At 34.8% G+C, this 25,217-nt stretch overlaps 1 protein-coding gene across 3 annotated transcripts in view; it reads left to right on the top strand.

Annotated features, from left to right (window-relative positions):
* Positions 1-25,217, top strand: part of grik2 (glutamate receptor, ionotropic, kainate 2) — a 182,297-nt gene that overhangs the window by 55,263 nt on the left and 101,817 nt on the right. For all 3 annotated transcript variants that reach the window (XM_026272436.1, XM_026272437.1, XM_026272438.1), the window contains 3 exons: positions 2,310-2,491; positions 19,843-19,896; positions 20,417-20,590. In XM_026272436.1, the coding sequence (XP_026128221.1) occupies positions 2,310-2,491; positions 19,843-19,896; positions 20,417-20,590 (410 nt within the window). The remainder of the gene's footprint in view (positions 1-2,309; positions 2,492-19,842; positions 19,897-20,416; positions 20,591-25,217) is intronic.

Here is a 25,217-nt window from a genome sequence, read left to right as displayed (position 1 = left end):
GTCGGATGAATGCACCGCCAAATTCTCTGAAATGCCCTCAATCAGCAAACCAATTGCACACTTCCTCAGTGTGATAAAACTGCACATTTTAGAGTGACCTTTTATTGTGGCCAGCCTAAGGCACACCTGTTCAATATATATATATATATATATATATATATATATATATATATATAGTATAGGCCAAAAGTTTGGAAACATTACTATTTTAATGTTTTTGAAAGAAGTTTCTTCTGCTCATCAAGCCTGCATTTATTTGATCAAAATTACAGAAAAAAAACATGTAATATTGTGATATATTATTACAATTTTAAATAATTGTTTTTAAATTTATTATACCTGAAATTATAATTTATTTCTGTGATACAAAGCTGAATTTTTAGGATCATTATCACATGATCCTTTAGAAATCATTCTAATATAAAGTTGGAAACAGTTCTGCTGCTTAATATTTTTTTCAGAACATGTGATACTATTTTAGGATACTTTGATGAATAAAAAGTAAAAAAAATAAAAAATAAAAAATAAGCTAAGTTTTTAAAATATAAATATTTTGTAATAACAAATACACTACTGGTCAATATTTTTTTTTCTTTCTTCTTTTTAAATAAAATCAATACTTTTATTCAGCAAGGATATGTTAAATTGATAAAAAGTGATATTAAAGAAAATATATTATTAGAATATATATTATAATTCTTTTTTATTTTATTTGAATAAATGCAGTTCTTTTTAACCTTTTATTCAACAAATATATTAGACAGCAGAACTGTTTCCAACACTCATAATAAATTAGAATATTAGAATGATTTCTAAATAATCATGTGATAGACTGGATGTTACTTGTGACACTGAAGGCTGGAGTAATGATGCTGAAAATTCAGCTTTGCATCACAGGAATATTTTTTTTTAAGTATATTAAAATAGAGTTGTAATTTTGAGTTGTAATAATATTTCACAATATTACAGTTTTTTTCTGTATTTTGGATCAAATAAATGCAGGCTTGATGAGCAGAAGAAACTTCTTTCAAAAACATTAAAAATAGTAATGTTTCCAAACTTTTGGTCTGTACTATATATATATATATATATATATATATATATATATATACACACACACACACACACACACACACACACACACACACACACATTACACATTTGGTGATGTAGTAATGCTATTTGAGCATTATTTATGACTCATGTTTCATGGGACTGACAAGTGCTTTGCACCACAAGTGCAATGCTGTACCAGGTGAGCTATTGAGCAAGTTTACTACTGTATGCCAAAAAAGCTAAACATATGGAGCTAGTTATCAGAAGCAAACAACAGATTTAGATTTTAGATTTTCCGCAGCAGTGCAGTTTGGCAAATGCAGGTTCATCCTTTTGGATCATAAAATCACAAATGACGCTCCTTACAGTATTATGGCATTTGGGACAAGAGCAATGTGGATATATATTCAAGAAGACACTAACTCTCTGGTTTCCTGTTTGGTCTTGAATAGTTGAGTACCTAGGAAGATATAAGTCCTCCATTGTGTGAAGTAAATGAGGACAATGGGACTTTGAGGGAAATCTAGATATCTTTCTCTTTCTTTCTTTTTCTTTTTTTTTTTTTTTTTTTTTTTTTGGCTGATGACCTTTTGAAGTGGCAATGTGATGTTCCATTACATTAGGAGGTGGCATTTCATTGACAGGAGAGTCCAACATTTCACTGGGAAGTAGTTAATAGAGAAAAGAGCAAGAGAGGTTGAAGAGAGATCGATAACAAGGGGCCATGCAGCTTAATTTCATTTCCCCCAAAATATTATGACTTTAAACATCCATCTGTATGGCTTTCTTATGTTCTTCTAATTAGAAAGAAAAGGATTCAATGAAATTTAGCTTTTATAAAGATGGCTCCAAATGATATTTCTGATGTTGTGTTGTACATTTAAAGGAATACTTCACACACAAAATTACAATCCTGTCATCATTTAGTAGCTTAATGTCAGATTATTATTTTTTCTTCATTGAACAAAAAATGAGTTTATTTTTTTCTTCTTGTTGTTCAAGCTGCACTCCTTAATGAAATAAAGTTAATAAACAAATATCATTTGTCACATTCAGACTTGTCACAGTAGGTTATTTTGCGGCGATATTTGGCTGCAATTAAAATGATACTTGTGCATTTGTGTTCCATGAAAGAAATGCCTTTCAACATCAGGCTGAGTAAATGATGACAGAATTTCCATTTTGGGGTGAACTATTACTGTAATTCTGTAATAGCCTTATTTATATTCTTTCTCTCTCTCTCTCCCACTTAGGTCTGATTCGATTACAGGAGCTCATCAAGGCTCCGTCTCGTTACAACATCCGATTAAAAATCCGGCAGCTACCAGCAGAAACAAAAGATGCCAAGCCCCTTCTTAAAGAAATGAAACGAGGGAAAGAGTTTCATGTGATCTTTGACTGTGGTCATGAAATGGCAGCTGGCATCCTTAAACAGGTGAGTCACTTTTATTATCCGATTTCACACTTAAGATTACAAAGACCGATGTGGAAAATGTATTTAAAATTAACTGATGTAATTAATATTACCCCCCCCCACCCCTTCTTTAAATTATAAGACTAAAAATCATTTCATTACATTATCTAATTTGAATAAAAAGACATATTTATACATTTTACACGCGTACCTTCAGCTTTCCACTCCACAAATCAACATACATGCATTTTATTTAAAAAATATGAAAAAACACAAATGTTGGCCACAACTTGAGTGTGGAAGGAACTGAAGTTCTAATGTTATGTAGAATTATTAATTTTAAGTACTGAGTGATGATAGATTTTAGGAAACAAAGCAAGAGAACAAATGATCCTCAGTCTCAAACAGGGCATAGGTTTAGTGGAACTTTATGGGTTTATTCTGTGAGTAGGGACTGAATAACTCCCTAAATGCTATAAAGACCCTGTGTTGTGTTGTGTTGTGTTGTATTGCACTCTCGAGGATTTGAGCCTCTTCAAGCTGAGCTAAAGGCACAATAACCTAAAAGCTTATTGAGAGTTCACTTCAAAAACTAGATAGAATTTCTCAACAATTCCATGGTTCCAACTAGTGTTAAGCAGATCAGCAAAACTTATAACAGTCTCCTGAGACCCAGCCATATATATATATGAAGGGTTGGCAACCCTTTTCGGCATGACGTGCCATTTAAAAATTTTCTGGTTAACCACTGTGCCACCTTTTAAAGCTGCAGTTGGTAACTTAAACAGTTAATAAACAGAACTGCTTGCGTCTTGCGGAAGAACATCTTAGCCGGAACTATACTTCTATCTGTTTATGTCTATGAATAATCACAAAGGTACTGGGTTACTCCGCCGCGGTACCCCCGAAGCAATCTAAAATAGTCCGAATATAAACACTTATTATAGGTGTACCCTAGTGATTCAGGACAAGCTAAAAACATGGTTTGGAAAATGGGTTCATGGTGTACTCGCTTATTATATAAATTTTTCTATATTTTGAACACAAACAAAGTTACGGACCGCAGCTCTGATTGGTTGTTTCTTAACGGGAGTGATGCATTTATGCAAATGGCAATAGGACCACTGGGAGGAGCCAGAGGAGCTTGATTTTTTCACAGATTATCTGTCTCATATTCTACTGTCAGGACATAATGACAGGTTTAACAAATATGTAAAAAATATGTTTTTAAAAAAAAAAAGTTACCTACTGCAGCTTTAATCACCATAAAATGTGCTGCTTTAATTGATGCGTGTGCTCACATACAAACACTCACACACCACTTGCACACGGAGATCTGAGTTTGCGCTGTGCAAAAAGTAACATTCCGAAGCTCATAAACCTGTCAGTGCTGCCACGCACTGAATCGCTACATTATATTTCTCAACAACAAGGGGGCAAAATTGCTTCATTGTTTGTAGACAGATACAGATGCAGACAATTTACACATCTCTCTCTCTCTCTCAACACTGGATATAGCTGTCGGTCATTTAACTTTTCTATCGTAAAATATATTATTAAAAGTTGACGAATATTAAATGATTTGCAGCATCTTACCTCGCTCTCTTTAACGTTAAACTGACGCTACGCGCACTGCTTCTGTGAACAGTATCAAATGATGCCCAAGGAACAGATTAATATGCAAGTTATATAAAATGTGTAGATACAATGTATAGAAAGGGAATACCTATTTATGACCATGTTTAAAAATATATTATGTAATGTAAAATAGTATCAAATCCCACCTGCTTTGATTTGATTGGCCATCTCAGTCATTTTGACATTGGCGAGCGCTGTTCGACTGCTGAGACTTTGATCTGAAGCGCCTAGCATGTACAGCATTCGCACGCGCATCCGTAGACTAGTGCAAGTTAAGTCTCATACTTTAATAGCATTTATAGCTCATAACAGGCTGTGTGACTGTAAGTTATTACCTCAAAATGTAAGTCTGTATACATTTGTCCCTATTGCTCGCGTGCCAGCAATTATCCTTCTGCTTGCCATAGGTTGGCAACCCTGATTTTTTTTTTCTTCAGTAGAAGAATACATTTAAGCAAAAATGTCTTAGACCAAACATGTCACAAAGTACTGTAAAGCAATGTGATCTCATGAGAATACGTGTGTATTTTTACGTTAAATGTGGTTCTACCACACATACATTTACTTACGTTTTCATGCACATAAAAACGTACAACGTATTTATAGCAGTAAAACGTACAAATACTTACGTGTTAGTAGCTAAAAACAACGTAAATAATCTAACGTAAAGTGTGAATGTATATGATTTCCCATGTATTAATATTAAAATCGTGCCTTTAATGATTTAAATCTATTGTATTTAATTGTTGTATCAATAAATATTTTATTGAATTTATTGAAGCAGTTTACTCATCTACTTAATAGGAAATAACATTTCTGTGCATGCTGCAAACCATAGATACACAAAAGCACATCATAAAATTACAAATCACATCCATTTTATTTGTTTGCTGTACTCCATATCTTTAGAATCCAGGCCCCTTATTCATAAAGATTCTTTATGAATCCTCTCAGAAAACTCTTAATTTAGCTTAAAAACTTTTACGTAGGAGTCTTGGCTTAAGAGCGATTCGGGACCGATCTGAGAGCAACTCTGAGTAAGGAAAAGACAAAAACTTTCATCTTGGTGAGGAGGCGGGGTTGACCTCGTTGCTATGTATGACACAATCTTTAGAAGACTGTGATTGGTTGGTTGTCCAAGAAGGGAAAACAAAGAGTGATTTTAAGTATTCTATTCTAATTCTCACTTTGAATTTACATGTGTAATTTATCCTATTTGACTGTTCTCTCTCTCTCTCTCACACACACACACACACACACATTATATGTGTGTATATAAATCCTTTTTTTATTTACCATGCTTGTAATTTCCTATAAGGTATTTGTCTGGCTTAGAATGATAAAAATTGTTCCACTCTTTCTAATTACATAGATTGCTGTCCTATTTAAGTGGTTTTAATCAGAGGTGTCAAGTAACGAAGTACAATTACTTCGTTACTGTACTTAAGTAGAAATTTGGGGTATCTATACTTTTCTTGAGTAATTATTTTTCAGCCGACTTTTTACTTCTACTCCTTACATTTTCACGCAAGTATCTGTACTTTCTACTCCTTACATTTTAAAAAATAGCTTCGTTACTGCTATTTCATACCGGATTGTTATCGTTCAGAGAGAGAGAAAGAAAAAAACCCTATCCAGATAAATCGCGCCATCAGGATGGAGTGAATTTGATTGTGGTTGGATGAGAAGTATACACATATACCATTCCGACACCCTATTGGTCCATACGCGATCCATCACACCTGCACATGACACAAGTCACATCACACTGCATAGACAGTTTTGGGTTCGTTTATCAAAAAATATATTTCTTAAAAGTAGGTTGGAACCAGTACACAGTACACAGACACAAGGTGTGTGTTTACCGATAGATTGTTAGAATATCTCTATCTGTGAAGTTCTTTGTCATAAATACAGTTTACAAAAGGTCACGATCAGTCGGTTTCTCATCTAGTGTAAAGTTTTCGCTTGTCACCGCTAATCACGAAACAGCTGTTTCCTTACACTTATTTAAATATACTTAATTTAATCATACGTACATACACTACTGTGCAAAAGTCTTAGGCAGTATTTTCACTTAAAAGAATGGTGTTCGGCCAGTTATTTATATATTTTGCTGTAGAGTGTCACTGTCAGTATAAAATATCAGTTTACAATTCCAAACATTCATTTTGCCATCGTCAAACTGCTTGTGCATTCAAAATCGCACTAGATTATTATTCAAATTAATGGCAAACTACTGTCCTACTGACACATTGCAGCAAAAGATATAAATAACTGGCTTAAAACCCTTTTTTGGGGTGAAAACACTGTTCTTTCTTTTCCATAAGACTTTTGCACAGTACTGTATTTTAAAAACGAGATTGTTGCTACTTTATAAAGAATGAGCATACAGTCATTCACAGAACTGATTTAAGACAGTGACAGACAGCACTTATCTTAACTAAATATCAGAGTGAGTGACAGATATACAGTAGAAACATTATGTGTACTTTTGTATTAAATAATGACCCAGATTGTGAAATACATTTATTAGCCTTGGATTAAGGGAAGCACAACTTGGGAAATGAGAGCATCCAAGGTGAAAGCTATGGATTTATTTAAAATATTTGTAATGTTCTTTAATGTTATCCATAGTTTTTTTTGTAGTTCTTTTTTTTTTTTTAAGTATCGGTTCAGGCACGTTGAGGCGCCAGTACCATTTTAAAAGTATCGAAAAGGTACTGGACCCTACTTAAAAGTTATTATTTATTTCTCACTACTGGCTCATTTGCCAAATGGGTGCTTTCTCTTCGTCCTCCACAAATTAAGCTACTGTAGGTAGTTGGGTAGTGAGACGTTTTAATAAATTATCGTTTGCGATTAATGACGCAAATGACAATGTTGTGATATCTAGGCTATAGAGCATCACAGTCCCACCCACAGCTGGTGCCGGAACTAAAAATTCAATGCAATTTCTGTTTGACATTTGGGGTATAAGCCATTAAAACGTAACCATACATGGTAGACTTAAAACCAGCTACGGCTGTACTAAGCAACAGTATATGCTCATATAAACGTAAAAAGATCATGGGGGCACTAACCTTGTTTTGATCTAAATGCCTTTTATTCGCTATGTCTTGGCTAAGTACTTCATTACCCACAATCCTGAACAATCCCACAATCCCACAGTGATGCATCTGATTGGTGGAGCTCGTATAACCGTCTGGTTAAACCCCTCGAAGGTCCGTCAAGACTGAAGATCATTAATAAAAAAATAAAATAAAATAAAAACCTGTATTGTGTTTTTGCACGGTAGACTTATCAGTGCAATCATGATCTCCTTGGCTGCCATTGAGAGTTTTGCAGGGAGGTTGGTAACTTTAGTTAGCATTATCGTCCACTTTAGCTAGGCTACTGTAGCCTCCATATGAAATGAGTCATATCAAGCATTTTATAATGCCACTGTCAAAACAATATTTAGCCTAGACATACCTTTTTGTGCATTTACTGAACATTTGTGTAATGGCAACGACATGTGTTGACAACTGAGCAGTGATTGCAGTCAGATACAAAGCACTGCACCATTGCTGACGTTATCGTTAACCACTTTCACACACGCACACAATATAAAATACACGACGATAAAATAAAAATCAATACACAATACATATATAAAACACTATTTATTTACACGATTAATACTGAAAGAACTGCTATTACTGCACATTCACTATATAAAATAAAATTCACTGGAGGAAAAAGTTCGCGCGAGCGGCCGTCATCAGATTTGGATGTCGCTCAAAAGGCTCGTTGCCTCGTTCGCAGTTGTGGCTTCAGTCGAATTCAATGGGGCGCGGTGGTTTATGGGATGAGAAGTTCCTGCGCTCAAAATGAAAATATGTACACAGTCTTGTACCTTTGACTTTTTTTGGATTTTGTCTTAATTTTTTCACTTGAAATGATATGTTATATGCTTATGAGTTCAGCCGTAGCTGGTTATCCTCACACATGCTCTAAAACTCTTTAGATACGGATTTTTCCGAAAGTGAATGGGAGAAATGAATGGGAAATTTACTTCCGGCACCAGAGCTCTCTCGGGCTGTGGGTGGGACTGTGAAGCTCTGTATCAACTTTGTAACTCGTTACCCTCCGAACACTGGACATAGCAGACGTATGTACCGAATACAAGAAGCTATCAATCAAGAAGGTATCAGGATTATGAGTTATTTTTCATTTTTAGTTTTTGAATAATCACTTAGATTAATCATTCATTTTGACAGCACTATAATGTTTATTGTAAATAGTCAACCACACAAGAGTAATTGTTTTTAGCCTGCACCAATGTTCTTGTCCATTGCCCTCACAGAGTCCTGCAGCTAAGCTTGGATGTACATTTACATTCCATTCAAGGTTATTGATGACATGCCTCTGAAGTTTGACTTTTTGCACCATAACAATACTTATTGGCAACTAGTCATCATATCTTTAGCTCTTTAATGTATTTGCATTGTACTAAAATGAGTTCATTTTCAATGGGCATATATGTGGCTGAAACAGGTAGCCTAGTGTCTCCCAAATTTTTCAACATGAAAATTTTAATATAACATTATATTCATTATGGCCTTTAGAATTTTTTTTTTTTTTAGGAGGTGGGGTAGTGCACAATAGGCCCTTGTGGCACGGCCCAAGCTTTTGTTCTTAATGGCATTTTTTTTCCTTACATTACTTTTACTTTTATACTTTAAGTAGTTTTTTAAACCAGTACTTTTACACTTTTACTTGAGTAAAAAGCTTGAGTTGATACTTCAACTTCTACAAAAGTCTTTTTAAACCCTAGTATCTATACTTCTACTTGAGTAATGAATGCCAATACTTTTGACACCACTGGTTTTAATGTATCAAACATGGAATCAAAACCAAGAAGGGCGAGAAAGTCAAACTGGACAGAGGAACAGTGTTTACTGTTAGCCCAGTTAGTAGATAAACACAAGGCCATTCTTAAAGGAAAATTTGGGCCGGATGTCACAGCAAGGGACAAGAAGCAGACATGGGAGCGTAGCACAAACTATTAACGGTTCATTCCCCCTGCTTATGCGCACCTATAAGCCTGCTATATTCATAAATGGAGTTTTTTAAGCCTGCAAGGTGGGAATGTCCAGTGGAAACGAAATGAACTGCGACACAATAAGATGTTCTGAAAGTGCTGTAATTGTTTGTGTGATCACTCTGCTTACAGGAGGTTGTGGCAGATCCAAATCATCACTATTGCATTGTTGCATTTTCCCAGTTGCCAAATATCATAATGTAGTGATTAATTTATATATTAAATGATAAATTATTATATAATCTATAGCGTCTTATTAACTCACTGTCATCCATTGTCTGCAACACATTTCTTCTGCCTCTTCATCTTTATGCCATTTTCTCCTCTGCTAAAGAAACTCTTAAGCCTCTTAAAAGTCCTCGTCTGTGCTCCTAACAAGTTTGACCTTAAGACCTCTTTTAAGGGTTAAGATGCTTTCTGAATTACTTTTTTCTTTACTAGGATTTTTTCTTTAATTTTAAGAGTAAACGCCCACATTTCTAAGAATTTTCTTAGAATTTTGTCACTAGGAGCTACTTTTTGCATTAAGATTCTTTATGAATACGGGCCCAGATGTTTGCAAGGAACATATCCATATCAATCGATCTTCATCTTCATTCTCAGCAACAGCGTCCGTCACAGTCAAAGCCTGCTCTCGTTATGATTCGAATTTGAAAATTGCGCCAGTGCGCCACCCTCGAGAAACGTTACGACATGGTTTACGGCACTGATATCGAACTCTCATTGGTTCTCACATAATTCGTCACAGATTGCGACATGTGGTATTTCAGTTGATAGACATTTGAAATTAGTACTGCGCCAGTTCGGCTTCCCTGAGAGAAGACAGATTCATAATTTCATGGATTAATAAATTAAATTCTGCTCTGTACCCTATAAAAACTATTACCTCCAGAGAGGACTGCAAATGGAACTCAGAGGACTGCAAATGGAACTCATTATCATTTGAACTACTTTTGATACCACTTTTGATATTTTCACAAAAAAAAAATGATTAACATTATGTTTGTTTGTCTGTTATTTGTTTATTTATAACCGTAACGTTATGAAGTTTTAAGAAATGGTTATGGTTAGGGTTAGGGGTAGGTGTAGAATTAACGTTAGTGGCTCAAAATAACGTTTTAATGTAATATTTTTACTAAAATTGTGTTTTATTATGTTTTATTCTTTTAACATTCTGTATAAAATGGCTAGGTTTAGGTCCCGGTGAGGTATAGGGATCTTACTTTTATAAAAAAAAAAAATTTAAAAAGGGAAAATATACATAAATATAAAAAAAATAATCAGATACGCATTGAAAAGCAGCTTCATGAGCAAATTTCTATAGGTAACTGACTGGTCATAGAACACGTTCTATCTGTACGTATTTGAGGTTGTTTTACGTAAATTTCGATACGTATCGAACCTGTAATTACGTCCAGATAATACGTAAATGACACTGTAAATACGTAAAGGCACATACGTATTGGACAGTTTTAATATACGTCTAAATATGTACGTTTTGATTGTGAGATCAGGCTGTGTAAAGAGCACATTCATGGCTTTTCAGACATACCACATGTTTGGAGGTTTAACTATGATAACCCCCTCTACTTGGTCTTTAAAAATGACTGACATTAGCCATGTTTCCATCACCCTGTTTTCATGCACATTTTGAAGTATCACAGCAGAAAAAAGTAATGAAAAAAAAAATGTTTTAATACAAATTAAATCCTTATTTCACAAGTTTTTATTCTCGTTTGAGGTAGTTTTTGACTTTTGAAGAGATAATTCAAATAGTGGGAGATAGTTTATTTTGCACAATGGGACAGGACAACTTGACTAACCAGCGGACTGATCTCATTGTATAGCATGTTGTTATAGTCATTCTGAAAGCTCTGTCATCAAAGAATTTCCGTATAATTGCCTCCCAGGACTGATACACGCCTGCATTCCCAAACAGCAGCCATCCACCTTCGAAGGCAATGACCCCATTTATTGTGTTTCATCTGCTCGCTCTAAGGCACAAGGAATTTATTTTATATACAAATTATCATATTCAGTGGCTTCTCCTACTTTTCTTAATGATATTTAGTGCCAGTTTATCAGGAAGTGACGATTTTGTTATTTTTGACTTGTTAGATGGAAACGCTCCAATCGCAAATGTTTTATGCAATATTCCAATTTTGCGCCTAAATTAAATTATCAAATTTGGATGGAAATAAAGTGACTGACTGAATGGCTGAATTCTGTACTCTGACTCATTTTCACTGTTCACTGACTACTGTTTATAAAATAAGTGTCTCAGGAGTACTTTATAGGGATTCAAATCCAAATGTTTTCATTAAATGATGCCCGGAGAACATATTAATATGCAAGTTATATAAAATGTATAGATACAATTTATAGAAAGGGAATACCCATTTATGACCATGTTTAAAAATACATAATACATTTAAAAAATACATTTAAAAAAACATAAAATAGCATATAAAATCATTATGTAATTCATTTCATAACATAGTTGAGAATCATATTTGTATAGTGTTTGAGAAAAATATGTAAGTGGAAGTGAAAATGAAATACAGCCAAGTATGGTGACCCATACTCAGAATTTGTGCTCTGCATTGCACACACACACACACGCACTGCGGCACCCAGGAAGCAGTTTGGAGTTTGGTGCCTGGCTCAAGGGCACCTCAGTCTTGGTATTGCCAGCCTGAGACTCAAACCCACAACCTTAGGGTTAGGAGTCAAACTCTCTAACCATTAGGCCACGACTTCCCATATATATGGACATATAATCAATCAATACATAAAAACATAAATTTAAGTTAATGGTCCAAAATTAATATATATGATATAGGAGTATATAATGTCAAAAACTGTTAGCAACCAATTGCTACTCAAGTTATCTCAGCTCAATCTAGAAGTGTATATGAAGAACCAAATTAGCCTGATACGAATTACAAAAATAAGAAGCTCTGACAAGTTACTTTTTATTTTTATTCGTTTACATTTACGCAAAATGTGAAGAATGAAGCTCTGGTCTTTCTTATCCCAAATTTGATAACAAGCTCTGCTGATATGGTGATTTATCCCCTTTTTATGCCATGAAAAAAAAAGAAATGCTTGCATCTGTTCAAAAAAAAAAAAGTTAATTGTCTTTTTTGATCTTGTGTGTGAGATTGATTTGTACACACTCAGTGAAGTGTACAGGTTTCATTGATTATCTATCAGCCAGTCAAGCTTACATGCTCCGTTAGTCAGTGTGTTTGCATGTTATTAGTCAATAGGTTAATGCTCATGATGTGAAGTGCCCTACAAGAACACTGCTCTTAATCACTGTTGTTCCTTACATCTAAAGCATATTATAAGCGGTAAATAAAACAAACATTATTAGAATGTTTTACAGGAAAGTACTATTCCAGTCTGTCTACTTAAATTCACGTTTAATGCAGTGTTTCTTAAAGGGGGGGTGAAATGCTCGTTTTCACTCAATATCCTGTTAATCTTGAGTACCTATAGAGTAGTACTGCATCCTTCATAACTCCAAAAAGTCTTTAGTTTTATTATATTCATTAGAGAAAGATAGTCTGTACCGATTTTTCCCGGAAAAACAAGACCGGCTGGAGGCGTGACGTGTGGGCGGAGCTAAAGAATCACGAGCGCCAGTAGGCTTTTGCGTTGAGAGCATGTGGAAACTGTGACATTACCGTGATCCAAAGCAAACCATGGCTTACAGTCAGATTCAGCCATTTATTTATAATCCAGAATCAGATCCCGATGCTGAAACTGAATTAGAGCAGCAGCAGCAACGACTCGCTCCGAACGGGGCTCGAACCTGAGTCTCCGGCATGGGAGGGGACGCACTAACAAGGAGGCAGAGATATTTTAAGCAGTTTTACTCACCGCCTGCGGTTCCAACACACGATCGTGACCCTTTTTCGTTGGGATTGCATCATCCTTAAGAAATAAACGATACGCAAATCCGTCATCAAACTGGGCCTTGTTTGTAAAACAAGCATCTTCGAAATGCAGGGAACAAACAAACTCCCTTGATGCTCTGTAAAAATAAACTCCATCCACTGGTCCCTTAATGCTGTTTTTTTGGGGGTAATCTGTGCAGGGTTGTCTTGCCCTGGCAACCAAAAACACACTTCTTTTGTGACTTTTCGCGACGCTCTCGCTCTGATCAGTGAATCGCTCTGATCAGTGAAATGTCTGTGCTCAGCCTCGCTATACGGGAGCGCGCGCTCTTCCGGCAGAAGTGCTCTAGGACCCATATAAGGAAATTCCGCTTAATCTAACGTCACACAGAGCCATACTAGAAAAAAAAACTTTCCGAAACTTGGGAACAAAAATACTCCTTCAAACGTACAACTTAATTTTTGAAACTTTGTCCATGTTTAGCATGGGAATCCAACTCTTTAACAGTGTAAAAAACTCACCCCCCCCCCCCCCCTTAACATTTCTTTAATATTTTTTTTTTTTATGTGCTAGCCGTTTCTCAGTGAAAAACTCATTTAGTTTATTTATTTTTTTTGTTTATTTTTTTCAGTGTAGGGTATAATGCAGTCATATCTTAATGGAAAGGACTGGTTAAAGAAAGTTTGCTAGACAATGGATAAGGATATGCACTGCTAGAGTTCTGTGAATAGTCTCGCATTAGAGCAACCCAAAGAGAAAGCTGATATTTCAATGTGTGACTTAACTGCAAGACTTTTCGCCCAATTACAGGAATAATCAAATATTAAAGTGGGTATTATTCAGCCTGAGATTGACTCACAGACCTCCTCTTAATCAGTTTCAGACCACTGAAGTGATAATGAAGATACTCATTATTAGTGGCAGTGGATATATGCTTCTATAATGGGCAGCTCTCAGAGGGTTTGTGTGATATCCACATTTGAAACTTTTGGCTTTGTGAAGTCGTCCACACTTTTGAACTTTGCAAAATCTGCTCAGGCTACAGAGCCATTATTTTCCAACCATATGTTTCACACAAGACTGAATTTAATAATGAATTTTGCTTTGGGGCTGATGATGGCAAAGATAACTGGGTCTAGCAAGGATGTAATATTTCAGAAATTTGGATATATCAGATTTGTTATTATTATTATTATTATTAGCTTTATTCATTACAATTTAGTGGAATAAAATAATATATGGTTCTATAATCATATTTTGTGTCATTTTATTTATTTAAATATATATATATATATATATATATATATATATATATATATATATATATATATATATATATATATATATATATATATATGTATGTATATATATATATATATATATATATATATATATATATATATATATATATATATATATATATATATATAATGTTAGTCCAGGCTTATTGCCTATCCCAAAAACAATTATACTACATTTATTACAATTTGTAGACAGAATATCAGAAGGAAATATTGCTATTAATCCATCAATCCATCCACTGTAAGTTGCCTATATTAAAAAAAAGAATAATAATAATAACTCTAAAAATTATGCTACATTGTATTTGTTTTCCACAAGAGGAAGCTTGACTTTCATTAAATTTTTATGTACTTTGTATGATAAGCATTTCTAGAGGCTGTGTTGGGTTGACAGCCAGAAACATCCGACTGGACTTCCTCCATATTTCACCCTTAGTGAGTCAGTTATATGCTAACTGGAATAATAGTGTATTTGTCTTCTGGCATTTAGGAATAGCATTATCCATCAGAATACCTCTATATTATATATCCATTACTACAAATTTCATAATATGACGACCTTAAGAAGGTTCAGCACTATAATGATCTAAATGGTGTCCGTTTTAATTCATACTCTCCCGCTGCTGGCTATCCTACGGACAGTTTTACTCACTAATGGTGCTAGTACTGCTAGCTCATCGAAGTAAATATGAGTTTCCACCGGCAGTCTGTAGATTTCTCCTGGAGCTTTTCCAGTCCACCTGGACACAAAACCGCCTGTTAATAACAGCGCTAGACCACACAACAACAAATCTAATTACTGACCTGACCTCTACCCATTCTAATCACCCTCGCCAGGCCGACAACGGTAATAATGTGTGATTGATAATCGTTCTAGCAGTCTGAGTGTGTATCGCACACACACACACACACACACACACACACACACACACACACACACACACACACACACACACACACACATCACACAGCAGCTCCTGGTAATACAGCTGAAGATATCACAGGGTGAGAAATGTTAAAGACGTCTATTACCATCCGGCACACAGCACAGGGCACAATTAGCTCACGTGCTAATACAGGATCTCGTCTGTGATTTAGCAGCTGTTACCAGGCGCACTTACATGGAGCCACCTCATGTATGTTTCACATTGCCCTGAAGTGCGCACTAAATGGAGCGAATGCAAAGGGCTGACACTTGGGTTTAGACGGTTGTTGCTCCAACGTTTAGCAACACAACAGCTTGGCCCATAAATTAATTATTGTTATGGATTGAGTTGTCTGTCAGTCTGCGAGAGATGCCGCGTGAATGCGTGGTTGGGTTGGCGTGGGAACCCGAGAGCTCATTACAGCAATGGAGACAAACAAGCAATGAGCAAAATAAAATCCCATCTGCTCTTCTTTTAAATACTTTGTCTTCTCCAAGAAATAGAAGCAAGCTGAGTTTAGTGCTTTAAAACACTCACGCATATCTGCTTTTTAATGAAATTATTAGAATTAATAATGATTTTATTATAATAATTTCTTATTATTATTCTTCCTCTTTTTTGGTCCAATCTTTTTTCTAAGTTACAAAAACTTTCTATACTTTGAATTCCACTTTGAATTCTATTTAAATTTAATATTGGTAACACTTTAGATAAGGGAACTAGAGAACACTATGCCCTATTTACTAGATTCCTATTAGTGAGCACATTATCAGTGTTGCATACCTGGAAGCAACAAGATAAAAAATAAATAAATAAATAAATAAAAATAAAAACATTTAGACGGAGTTTGAGCAGCAATATTGTGTTCAGTTTGACCCCTTTCTTTAATTTTGTAATTTGTGTTAAGCATTAGAGGCACTTCATATGGTACTTAAGGCCCCAATATAACAAACAAAGCCTTCAAACAAACTTAGTTTTTGTTCTTCGTTTGGGGGCAAAAAGAAGTTCGAAAAGGCTGAGCGACAGTATACTGATTTTGAACATTCCAACTCCCCCGCGATGCTGAAGGCAGGGTGTAGATTGATGTAAATATGTTTCACGATGCTCATGCGTACAGTATGCCCTAAACAAAACAACGATGAAGTCTAGGCAATCTAGGTGTGAGACGTGAACCAATGTTTGAATATTATAGACTCAAGATTCATGATTAGCACCAGTTCAGAGTCAAGTATCATGTTTCAAGTTTATTTTGTATAGCGCTTTTTTTTTTTACAAAACAAATGTTTGCAATACAAAAGAACCATTCAGTGATCAGTCTATAACAGGAAGTGTGAATGTCTCTCATAGTCTGAAAACTTTAGCATGATGTGGAAAAAAATACGCAAGTCGGTTTGTTACTTTATTAGTGTTCATTTATCATGGTAAACTGGATAAATTGTTACACCTTTTTATATTTTATGTGGTGTCATTAATTACTTTTGATAAAAGCAAATATTTATTATTGTATGTTCATTTGGCATTTCATTTTCATTTATAGTACATCCTTTAAATTCACTTATTAAAAGAACAACAGTAGCAGCAGCAGTATGGTGTAACATTTATTTGAAACATTATTTGGTACTTGCTACCTTATATCTTTAATCTTTCCTTTCATTTATATTTCATAGCTTTGAAAAACTTGTCTCGAATGTTTGTCTGCATTGCATTTTGCATAACTCCAGGTCGTTGACACAAAGCAATATCTTTCTAGGAATTTCTCTGTATCTCTAAAGTCTCTCCACAAGTGATCAGACAGGTGTGGATGTATTTGTGCAGCTCATCTATTCAACACTCCAGTGTATTCATGTTGCTAGTGACTTGGAGATGTTGTTCTCTTGCCTGACCTCAGTTGAATGAGAAACAAACCGGGGAAAGGTGGAGTTTCAGCAGACACCCACTGATTGTGTAACCGCAACAAACCAATGGAAGCTCAAAGGTGTTTAGGAGCCAAACAAACTCTTTGTTCACTTGCTTCAAACTGCCGAAACAAACTCAAAACGAACTTCGTTTTGGCCTGGTTTTGTTTGAAATGACGTCATATCAGTTCGTTCTTCGATTTTGTTTGAAGTATATTGGGGCCTTTAGTCTCTTTCTTTTTGAAGTGGCATTTAGATGCATTTACACAGTTTAATGTAGCTCAGGTGGGACATGGATGCATTTAATCTGCAGTTACTGATACACATATAATGCTTTGCTTTAAAAATTAAATGAAGAAATCCAATATTTGAAATGATTTAAATCATTAAAAAATAAAAATAAATAAATAAATAAATAAAAAATTGAAATGTACAATTGAAACTACCAAGTGGCAACAAGTCACTGTTAACTAGCGAGTAATTAAGATTCAACTGAGTCATTCAAACGGCTGATCCATGCAGAAACTAAGCATTTGACTGTGTTAATGAGTGACTGAATCATTCATTCAACAGATTCGTTCAAAAATGCAATACGCAAAACCACACTGTGATCTTCATTTGGAACTATTTTCTTTGGCAAGATAGAGCAAAAACAGGCAATACTGTGTCTAAAATGTAAGTCACTTAATTCTAACTTTATTAAGCATGTATAAAATCAATATTACATTTGTTATCATGCTGATATCTGGAGAAAAACAGCACTCTTCGTCTGATATATGTAGATGAACTATATCAAATTATATAAATATAAAAGACATGCCGAGGCATTTCTGCCACCTACAATTTAGAATGCCTTGCATTTTGATGATTCTTAATTTGTTTTAATGCTTGCACACTGTGTGTGTATGTGTGTGTGTGTGTGTGTGTGTGTGTGTGTGTGTGTTTTAATCTATAATGTCAGATCGGGAAATTGGGAAAACAACACTTACCATATTATTACAGATGATACAGGCTACTGTATAGCACACCCCAGCCTTGACTTGAGAGGAAAATTAAATCATTTGCGTTTGTGTCAGCACTGGTTTGCAAATGAGCAAAGGTGTTTTCGGGAGTCTAACTTGGAAGCACCAAACCGCTGTTTCGTCAAAGTATGTGTGCTTTCTTGCAGTATGTGTTATTTACAATAAGTAAAGAATATGCTTTAGGCAAAAGTATTGGAGTAAACATATACATTTTAATTAAGAAATGTAGTGGAGTAAAAGTGAAAGTTGACAGAAATATAAAAGCTCAAGTAAAGTACACATTCTGCAAAAAAAATAAAAAAAAAAGAAAAAGAAAAACGTATGTTCTCTAACAAAGTATTGTTACATCTTTATATTACACCACTGCATATTTCTAGTATATTAGCTGTTTATTAGGCTATTTTTAAAGAACATATTAAAGCATGACCATATTTTAGATCACTCATCATCCCATACCTAAACATAACTAGCACAAATTCTTACTGAGTTTATTGAGGGAAATCATTGTGATAATCATTAATGTGTGTTTGCTAAATTTAATTGTTACCAAAATTGTCTTACCATCTGAACTGAGATGTGTTTTTCGATGTTGAGTTATGCAACACTGATGGTACCAAGCAAGACATCCGGGGCCTGTATCATGAAGCTAGATTAGCTGGCTAGCCTGGTAAGTTTCAGGTTAGTTTCCACCAATCCTGGGTTTTAGGTACCACGTAAGTGGCTTGGCTTTTAGCAGCATTCATTGCTATATTAACTTACGTTCCACGGCTAACCTGCTCCAGGGCAGGTTATGTACTGGGTTAGAGATCTCAATCTGAATCAAGTCACTCCAGTTTATCTTGTGATTGGCTGTTCGCCAGTGATGTCACACATTAATGTGCACATCCTCCACAGTCTCAGGATTAAAGCCTGAGTTAACAAAGAAAATTGATGAACAGCATCATGGCACCAACAAAGCCAGATTGGAGAGTTTTGGATTTGTCAACTCAAAACTAATCCTGTAACTCTGAATTTGTTCAGCTACCATCATGGTACAGGTCCCCATTGGGCAAAGATATACAGCTGTACAGTATATAGGTGTACATGAATCCACATTAAAAGAAGATGTTTTGTTAAACGTCCCCTAAATCTACCAGGCGGACAGTTCTCAATTAAACAATGGATTGATGTGGACTTCCTAAATAAAAATAAATAAAAGAAGCAATATGTTGATATTGATTTGTGCAGTTCACTATAGCACAATAATATATAAAATAGATATATACTTTTTTTTTTTAAACCAGAATGGTTTATTTAGAGGTAGAGTGCATACTTTGCATGGATGTCACTCTGTATTGTATTTATGGGCATTGAAGAGAGCTCATGTTGTTTCAGGGTTTAAGGGAAAGATAGACTGAAAGCTTCAAATGATTTCAGCTCTCAGTCCTTCAGCATATAGAATTATTACAAGCCACAGAGCATCATATAAAGAAGAAATGCCATTATTTTTGCCTGCCTATCCTTCGATTCAGTGATAAATTGCACATTTTCTGAGAATAGGGTTACTGCTCCCTTGTCTCAAAATGGTTTCGTTCATGGCTCTCAATATTTTTTTTCAGGCTCTTGCCATGGGAATGATGACGGAGTATTACCACTACATTTTTACCACCCTGGTAAGTTATGTATGAGACTTTATATTAAAAATCGCATTCAAAACCACAGTGATATTCATAAAATAATTTGGATGTCAGGCTATAATATTCCCTAAGTAGGAACATAGAAGCTTTTTTTTTCAGTGCTCTTTCCTATTTTCACCACTGATGTGTTTTACTGATGCCAAGAAAACATTCTATTACTATTTATAAAATTACTTTTTTTCCCCTATTTGCAGGCCTTAGTTATATAAATGTATGTATAAAAGTGTTTAGCAAGCTAATTGTGATGTATTTTTTTTTTTTTTAATTCAATACACACACAATTTATACAACGGTTAAATGTAATAAAAATTGACTTTCCCTATATTTTTGTGTCAATAGGAAAAACCGTCAAATAAAGGAAATAAAACATATTACGAATTTCACAAATTGTAGACTTGCATGTACTGTAACACACATTGCTTTCGCGGTTTTAGCTTTTATTTATTTATTTTTTTTTTACATTTCAGTAAATTTATAAACTTTAAACATATTTTAGGATCTCTTCGCGTTGGATGTGGAGCCCTATCGCTACAGCGGGGTCAACATGACAGGATTCCGGATCCTAAACACAGAGAACAGCCAGGTGTCCTCCATCATTGAAAAGTGGTCCATGGAGCGTCTGCAGGCACCTCCTAAACCAGACTCTGGCCTGCTGGATGGTTTCATGACAGTAAGACACTTTTACATTATGTTCTCTTTGAAAATATTTAGGACAATTATTTTTTCAGTTGGCTTTGGTTCAGGACTCAGCAACCATACAAAATGAATACTTTTATTTTGACATTCTGCTAACTTTAGGTAACATTTTAACTACACTGCCAGTTTTTAGAGTATTAGTTGACTGTCTGCTTGATCTGTACTTTTGATGGTCCCCAAACAGACATTCTCTTGACTATAACTTTGCAACTTTGCAAGTACATGTCAACTTATTCTACTAGCCATAAACCTGACATAACAGTCTACTAATGCTCTTAATAAAGTTACTTGATATGTATTTGCAAATTTATTTATAGTGATGTGCAATATACTATCGAAAACGCTGTTTCAAATACAAAGCAAACAAAAACTAAATAAAAAAGTAACATCAAATATTTTAATACATATACAGTATATAATAATTCAACACATGGCACATGGTCAACACACACCATATTTATCCTTGTCGCAGTTGAACTTGCATTTAATGCAGTTTGTATTATTTATTCCAAGTAGTTTTGGTTCATGGTTTTCAAGGATGAGGTCATGTCACACAGCCTGTCTATGCTGGCATCTGTTTAACTTGGCTTGACAATATGACAGATGAATTTGTGCCAAAAAACAGTTGAGTTTGACTGCTAACTATTCACGATTGCATGGGTAGTTTGAATTTAGTATTTATTGCTTTCTTTTCAATGAATCTGAACAGAGCTCAGACAGAAGTCTCTTGCCTGTTATTTACAATAGTTAAGTCATCAGAAAAGCTTGATATGAAAATACAGTCAAGGTGATAACAGTAGAGTATGTTTTTAATTGATGCTGCGGGAAGTTGTTTGCTCTGTCTGTGTATAGCACTACTCCCCAGAGAACTTGAACCCACAACCTGCAGGGTACACTGCGATTTGAAGCGTGTGGGATAAACAGGGACTCTGCTGTAGTGATCTAAAAACGGTCTGATATCAGCATACTGGCAGTATCCCAGTTCTTCCTCAACAGTGGCTCTCCTCTCTGGGAAAAGGGCCAAAATATGAACTCACTATAGGCTGGGTGAGACGGAAACAGAGGAAAGATGAGAACTCACATGCCAAAAAGATCTAACCTGCCAAAATAACTCTCATGGGACACAACACAATGACACTTCATTGGACTCGTTCCTATACGTCCTTTTTAGAGAGAAATTTACCCAGCAATGATAAGTGAAGACTTAGATTCGGTCACGATTTACTCAGGCTCAAGTCATTCCAAACCTGTCTGTCTTCTTTGGTCTGTGAAGCACAATAGGAGATATTTAGCCGAATTTAGAGGGAGCGTGGGCACTTAAATTCATGCCTTTTCATAAATGTAAGGTCTTTAAAAGCTCTTAAATAATAGTAACATCGGTTGGGCTCATCATGGAGCTCATCGCAAGTCTGCTGCCAGCTTGACTTCCTAGTTATCTGGTTGTTTGCAATATTGTGTCGATTGGTTCTGGTAAAAAAAAAAAAGAAAAGCTCTGTCATCACTTACTCATTCTCAACTCATTCCAAACTCATAAGACTTTGAAGACACAAATGAAGATACAGTATTGTTAATATTCCCTTGTCATTATTTTTCTCCATTTATTAAAGGTCAAAGCAAACAAATGATTCAGGCATCAAAAAGTACAGAAAGACGTTGTGAAAGTAAGCCATACACGAAGAGTGGTATAAATATATATATATATATATATATATATATATATATATATATATATATATATATATATATATATATATATATATATATATATATATATATATATATATATATATATATATATATATATGTGGGTCTTTAAAGGGTCTCAAAAAGTCTCAATTTGCCCTTCCACAAATTAAGTCCTTAAAAGGTCTTAAATTAGAAAGTTTTGAATTATTGGCACTGAATGTTGCATGTACTGCAAAAAAAAAAAAAAGAAAGAAAAAAAAGAACTTTTATTTTGCATTTTTGGAGCTTAACAGATTGCATTTTCTAAAACATCTCTGTTCAAAACCTCTCGTGGCAGAACTAAAATCATACAGCTTTGGAACAGTATGAGGGTGAGCAATCCTTGATTAATTTGAAGAAAGAATCCAGTAGAGAGTGGAGTGCAGTGGATATAGACAGCTGTAAGCAAGGCCAGCTGGAAGGTAAATTTCCCCTTTATAACCCAGTCGATTAAAAGACTCAAAGCCTTTAATTAGCTGACTCAGCCTGTCTTACAGTACAGCTCCAACAGTAACTCATCAGTCTATCTCCACTCATCGGCTCAGAAAAAAAGACAAACTCTCGCTATTCAAGACTGTCTATCCACATGTCAATCCTTTTCAGCTGTAACATTGACAGCCATGATTATTTAGAAACCATAATAGTTCAGGTTTTCCTGAGAGCTGCATTTGAAGGCAGGCGTTAATTAATCAGCCAAATGGCAATCAGTCAGAGGCTAATGCATATTGACACTGTGAAAAGTTTCCGTAAATGTTTCATTAGCAGTTTCACTGGTTCGCTATATTTATGGTTCTGTTAAAGCTTTATATTGAACCACTGTAACATATTGAGATAAGATTGTAACAAATACTTGGTGAGAAATACAGAGGTGTGGCCATTATAATTGGTTATTTTTACATTGTCAATATTTATTTATATATTTATTAGCATTTGTTCTAAGCAAAATTCTAGGTTTAGCTAATTCTAAAATATTTTAGCTTTATAAATGGAATGCATGAATAAATCCACAGTCAGTGAACTGACTATTGCATACTGATGGAGACTATAGCATACAATACTGGCAAGCACATGAGAAAATTGCAAGCTCCACTGCAACACAACTCAAAATGTCAGATTAATATTAGGAGTGCCTGTGATAAAGAAAGTGAGAAAGATTTAGAATTTTCCAAACTTAGACAGATTAATCCAATTGATTAATCAATAATTTACATAAAGAAAAAAAGAAGAAAATATATTTAGATTTTTTTTTTTGAATGGAAACACTGTTGTATTATTGTATTCTGATAGGGCTGGTGTTTGTGAAATTCGTTCTTGGTTAGTTGAATATCAAATTCCACATATTTTCTCTTTGGACAATAATTAATCTTCATACGGTGAAAGGATGCCCTAAGTCACAGTTTAACATGGATAATGAAAATGACCTAACAAGGTCCTCAGACTTATTAGCATAATTTCCTTCAGTGCTAATTGCTTTAGCTTCTGTCTGATTTACTTGGAAGGAGCTCATCTACAGGACAACTCATCAGTGAGCAGAAAAACTCCCATTCATCGCTGCAGTGCCAATGTCCTTGTGGGTTTGTCTAAGGAGACCGAAAAAAAAGAAAGAAAAAGAAACGAAAGAGTACTGTTTTACTATTGCTACTGTCTTAAAATGAGAAATCATGGTGATGTTTCCATGCAATTACATTTTTTATTTATTTATTTATTATTTTAGCAATAATTTGACAATTGTATCGATAGTTTTTACCTAAGACCAGAGTGCGAGCATGATGTGATTGTTACTTAAGTTCCTCAGGCAAGATCAGACATTAAATTCTCTGAAGCCTTTTAGAACTTCTTGGAAAAAGTTACCCACAATATAACAGATCATTTTCAGAGAAAGTGCCGAATGGAAATGAGTAGTGTCTTCAAAAGTGCCTGCACAGAGCACTGACTCTATTTTGGTGTTTGCACATTGGCATCAAAGCATCACATGTTTCTACTTAGGATATGTTTTACTGGTATTGATAACGACTACTGTTCACTAAATTTTGGTGTCTTAGATCAATATAATTGTGAGAAAATCAAGTCAAAATTTTAAATATTCTAAATGAAGCAAAAATTTTCTTGTGCTGTCAGCCATGATATGGTGCTCGTAGAGCATACTCTTCAATTGCACACACAGATATGGTGTTCACTGTAGCCTGTATCATTTCATATTAAAACACTAACGGAACTATGAACATGCGTTTCAAATCTGCGTCAAGTTCAGCAGTGGCAGCTCTTAAAGTAATAGCAGTCAACCTAATAACCCAGCTGCTTTTATGTCTGTTAATCAAATAAAACAAATGGAAAAAGAGAAAATCAATGATTTATTACCATTTAACTTAGAATTTGTTATTCAATAACTTTATTCAATTTCTGTATACTTCCTACTTGCTGAAGGGCACATGGAAATTTGACATGTATTAAATTGGGTTTACGTGAGGATTAGTTAACACTTTATTTTAAAGGGTTCATCGGATGCAAAATTCACTTAACATGTTGTTTGAATATTTTTCAATCCCTATTTTAAAATCCTCTTTCTCAAATGGCTGTTCTGAGTTTCCTGGCAGAATGATGTACAAACCCGATTCCAAAAAAGTTGGGACAACAAATTGTGAGTAAAAAAGGAATGGAATAATTTACGAATCTCATAAACTTATATTTCATTTAAAATAGAATATAGATAACATATCAAATGTTGAAAGTGAGACATTCTGAAATGTCATGCCAAATATTGGCTCTTTTTGGATTTCAGGAGAGCTTCACATTCCAGACAAGTTGGGACAGGTAGCAATAAGAGGCCAGAAAAGTGAAATGTACATATAAGGAACAGCTGGAGGACCAATTTGCAA

The sequence above is a fragment of the Carassius auratus genome, chromosome 9 (genome assembly GCF_003368295.1).
Source record: "Carassius auratus strain Wakin chromosome 9, ASM336829v1, whole genome shotgun sequence".
In the NCBI taxonomy this organism is placed as follows: Eukaryota; Metazoa; Chordata; class Actinopteri; order Cypriniformes; family Cyprinidae; genus Carassius; species Carassius auratus.
This window is presented reverse-complemented; position numbering and strand designations above follow the sequence as displayed.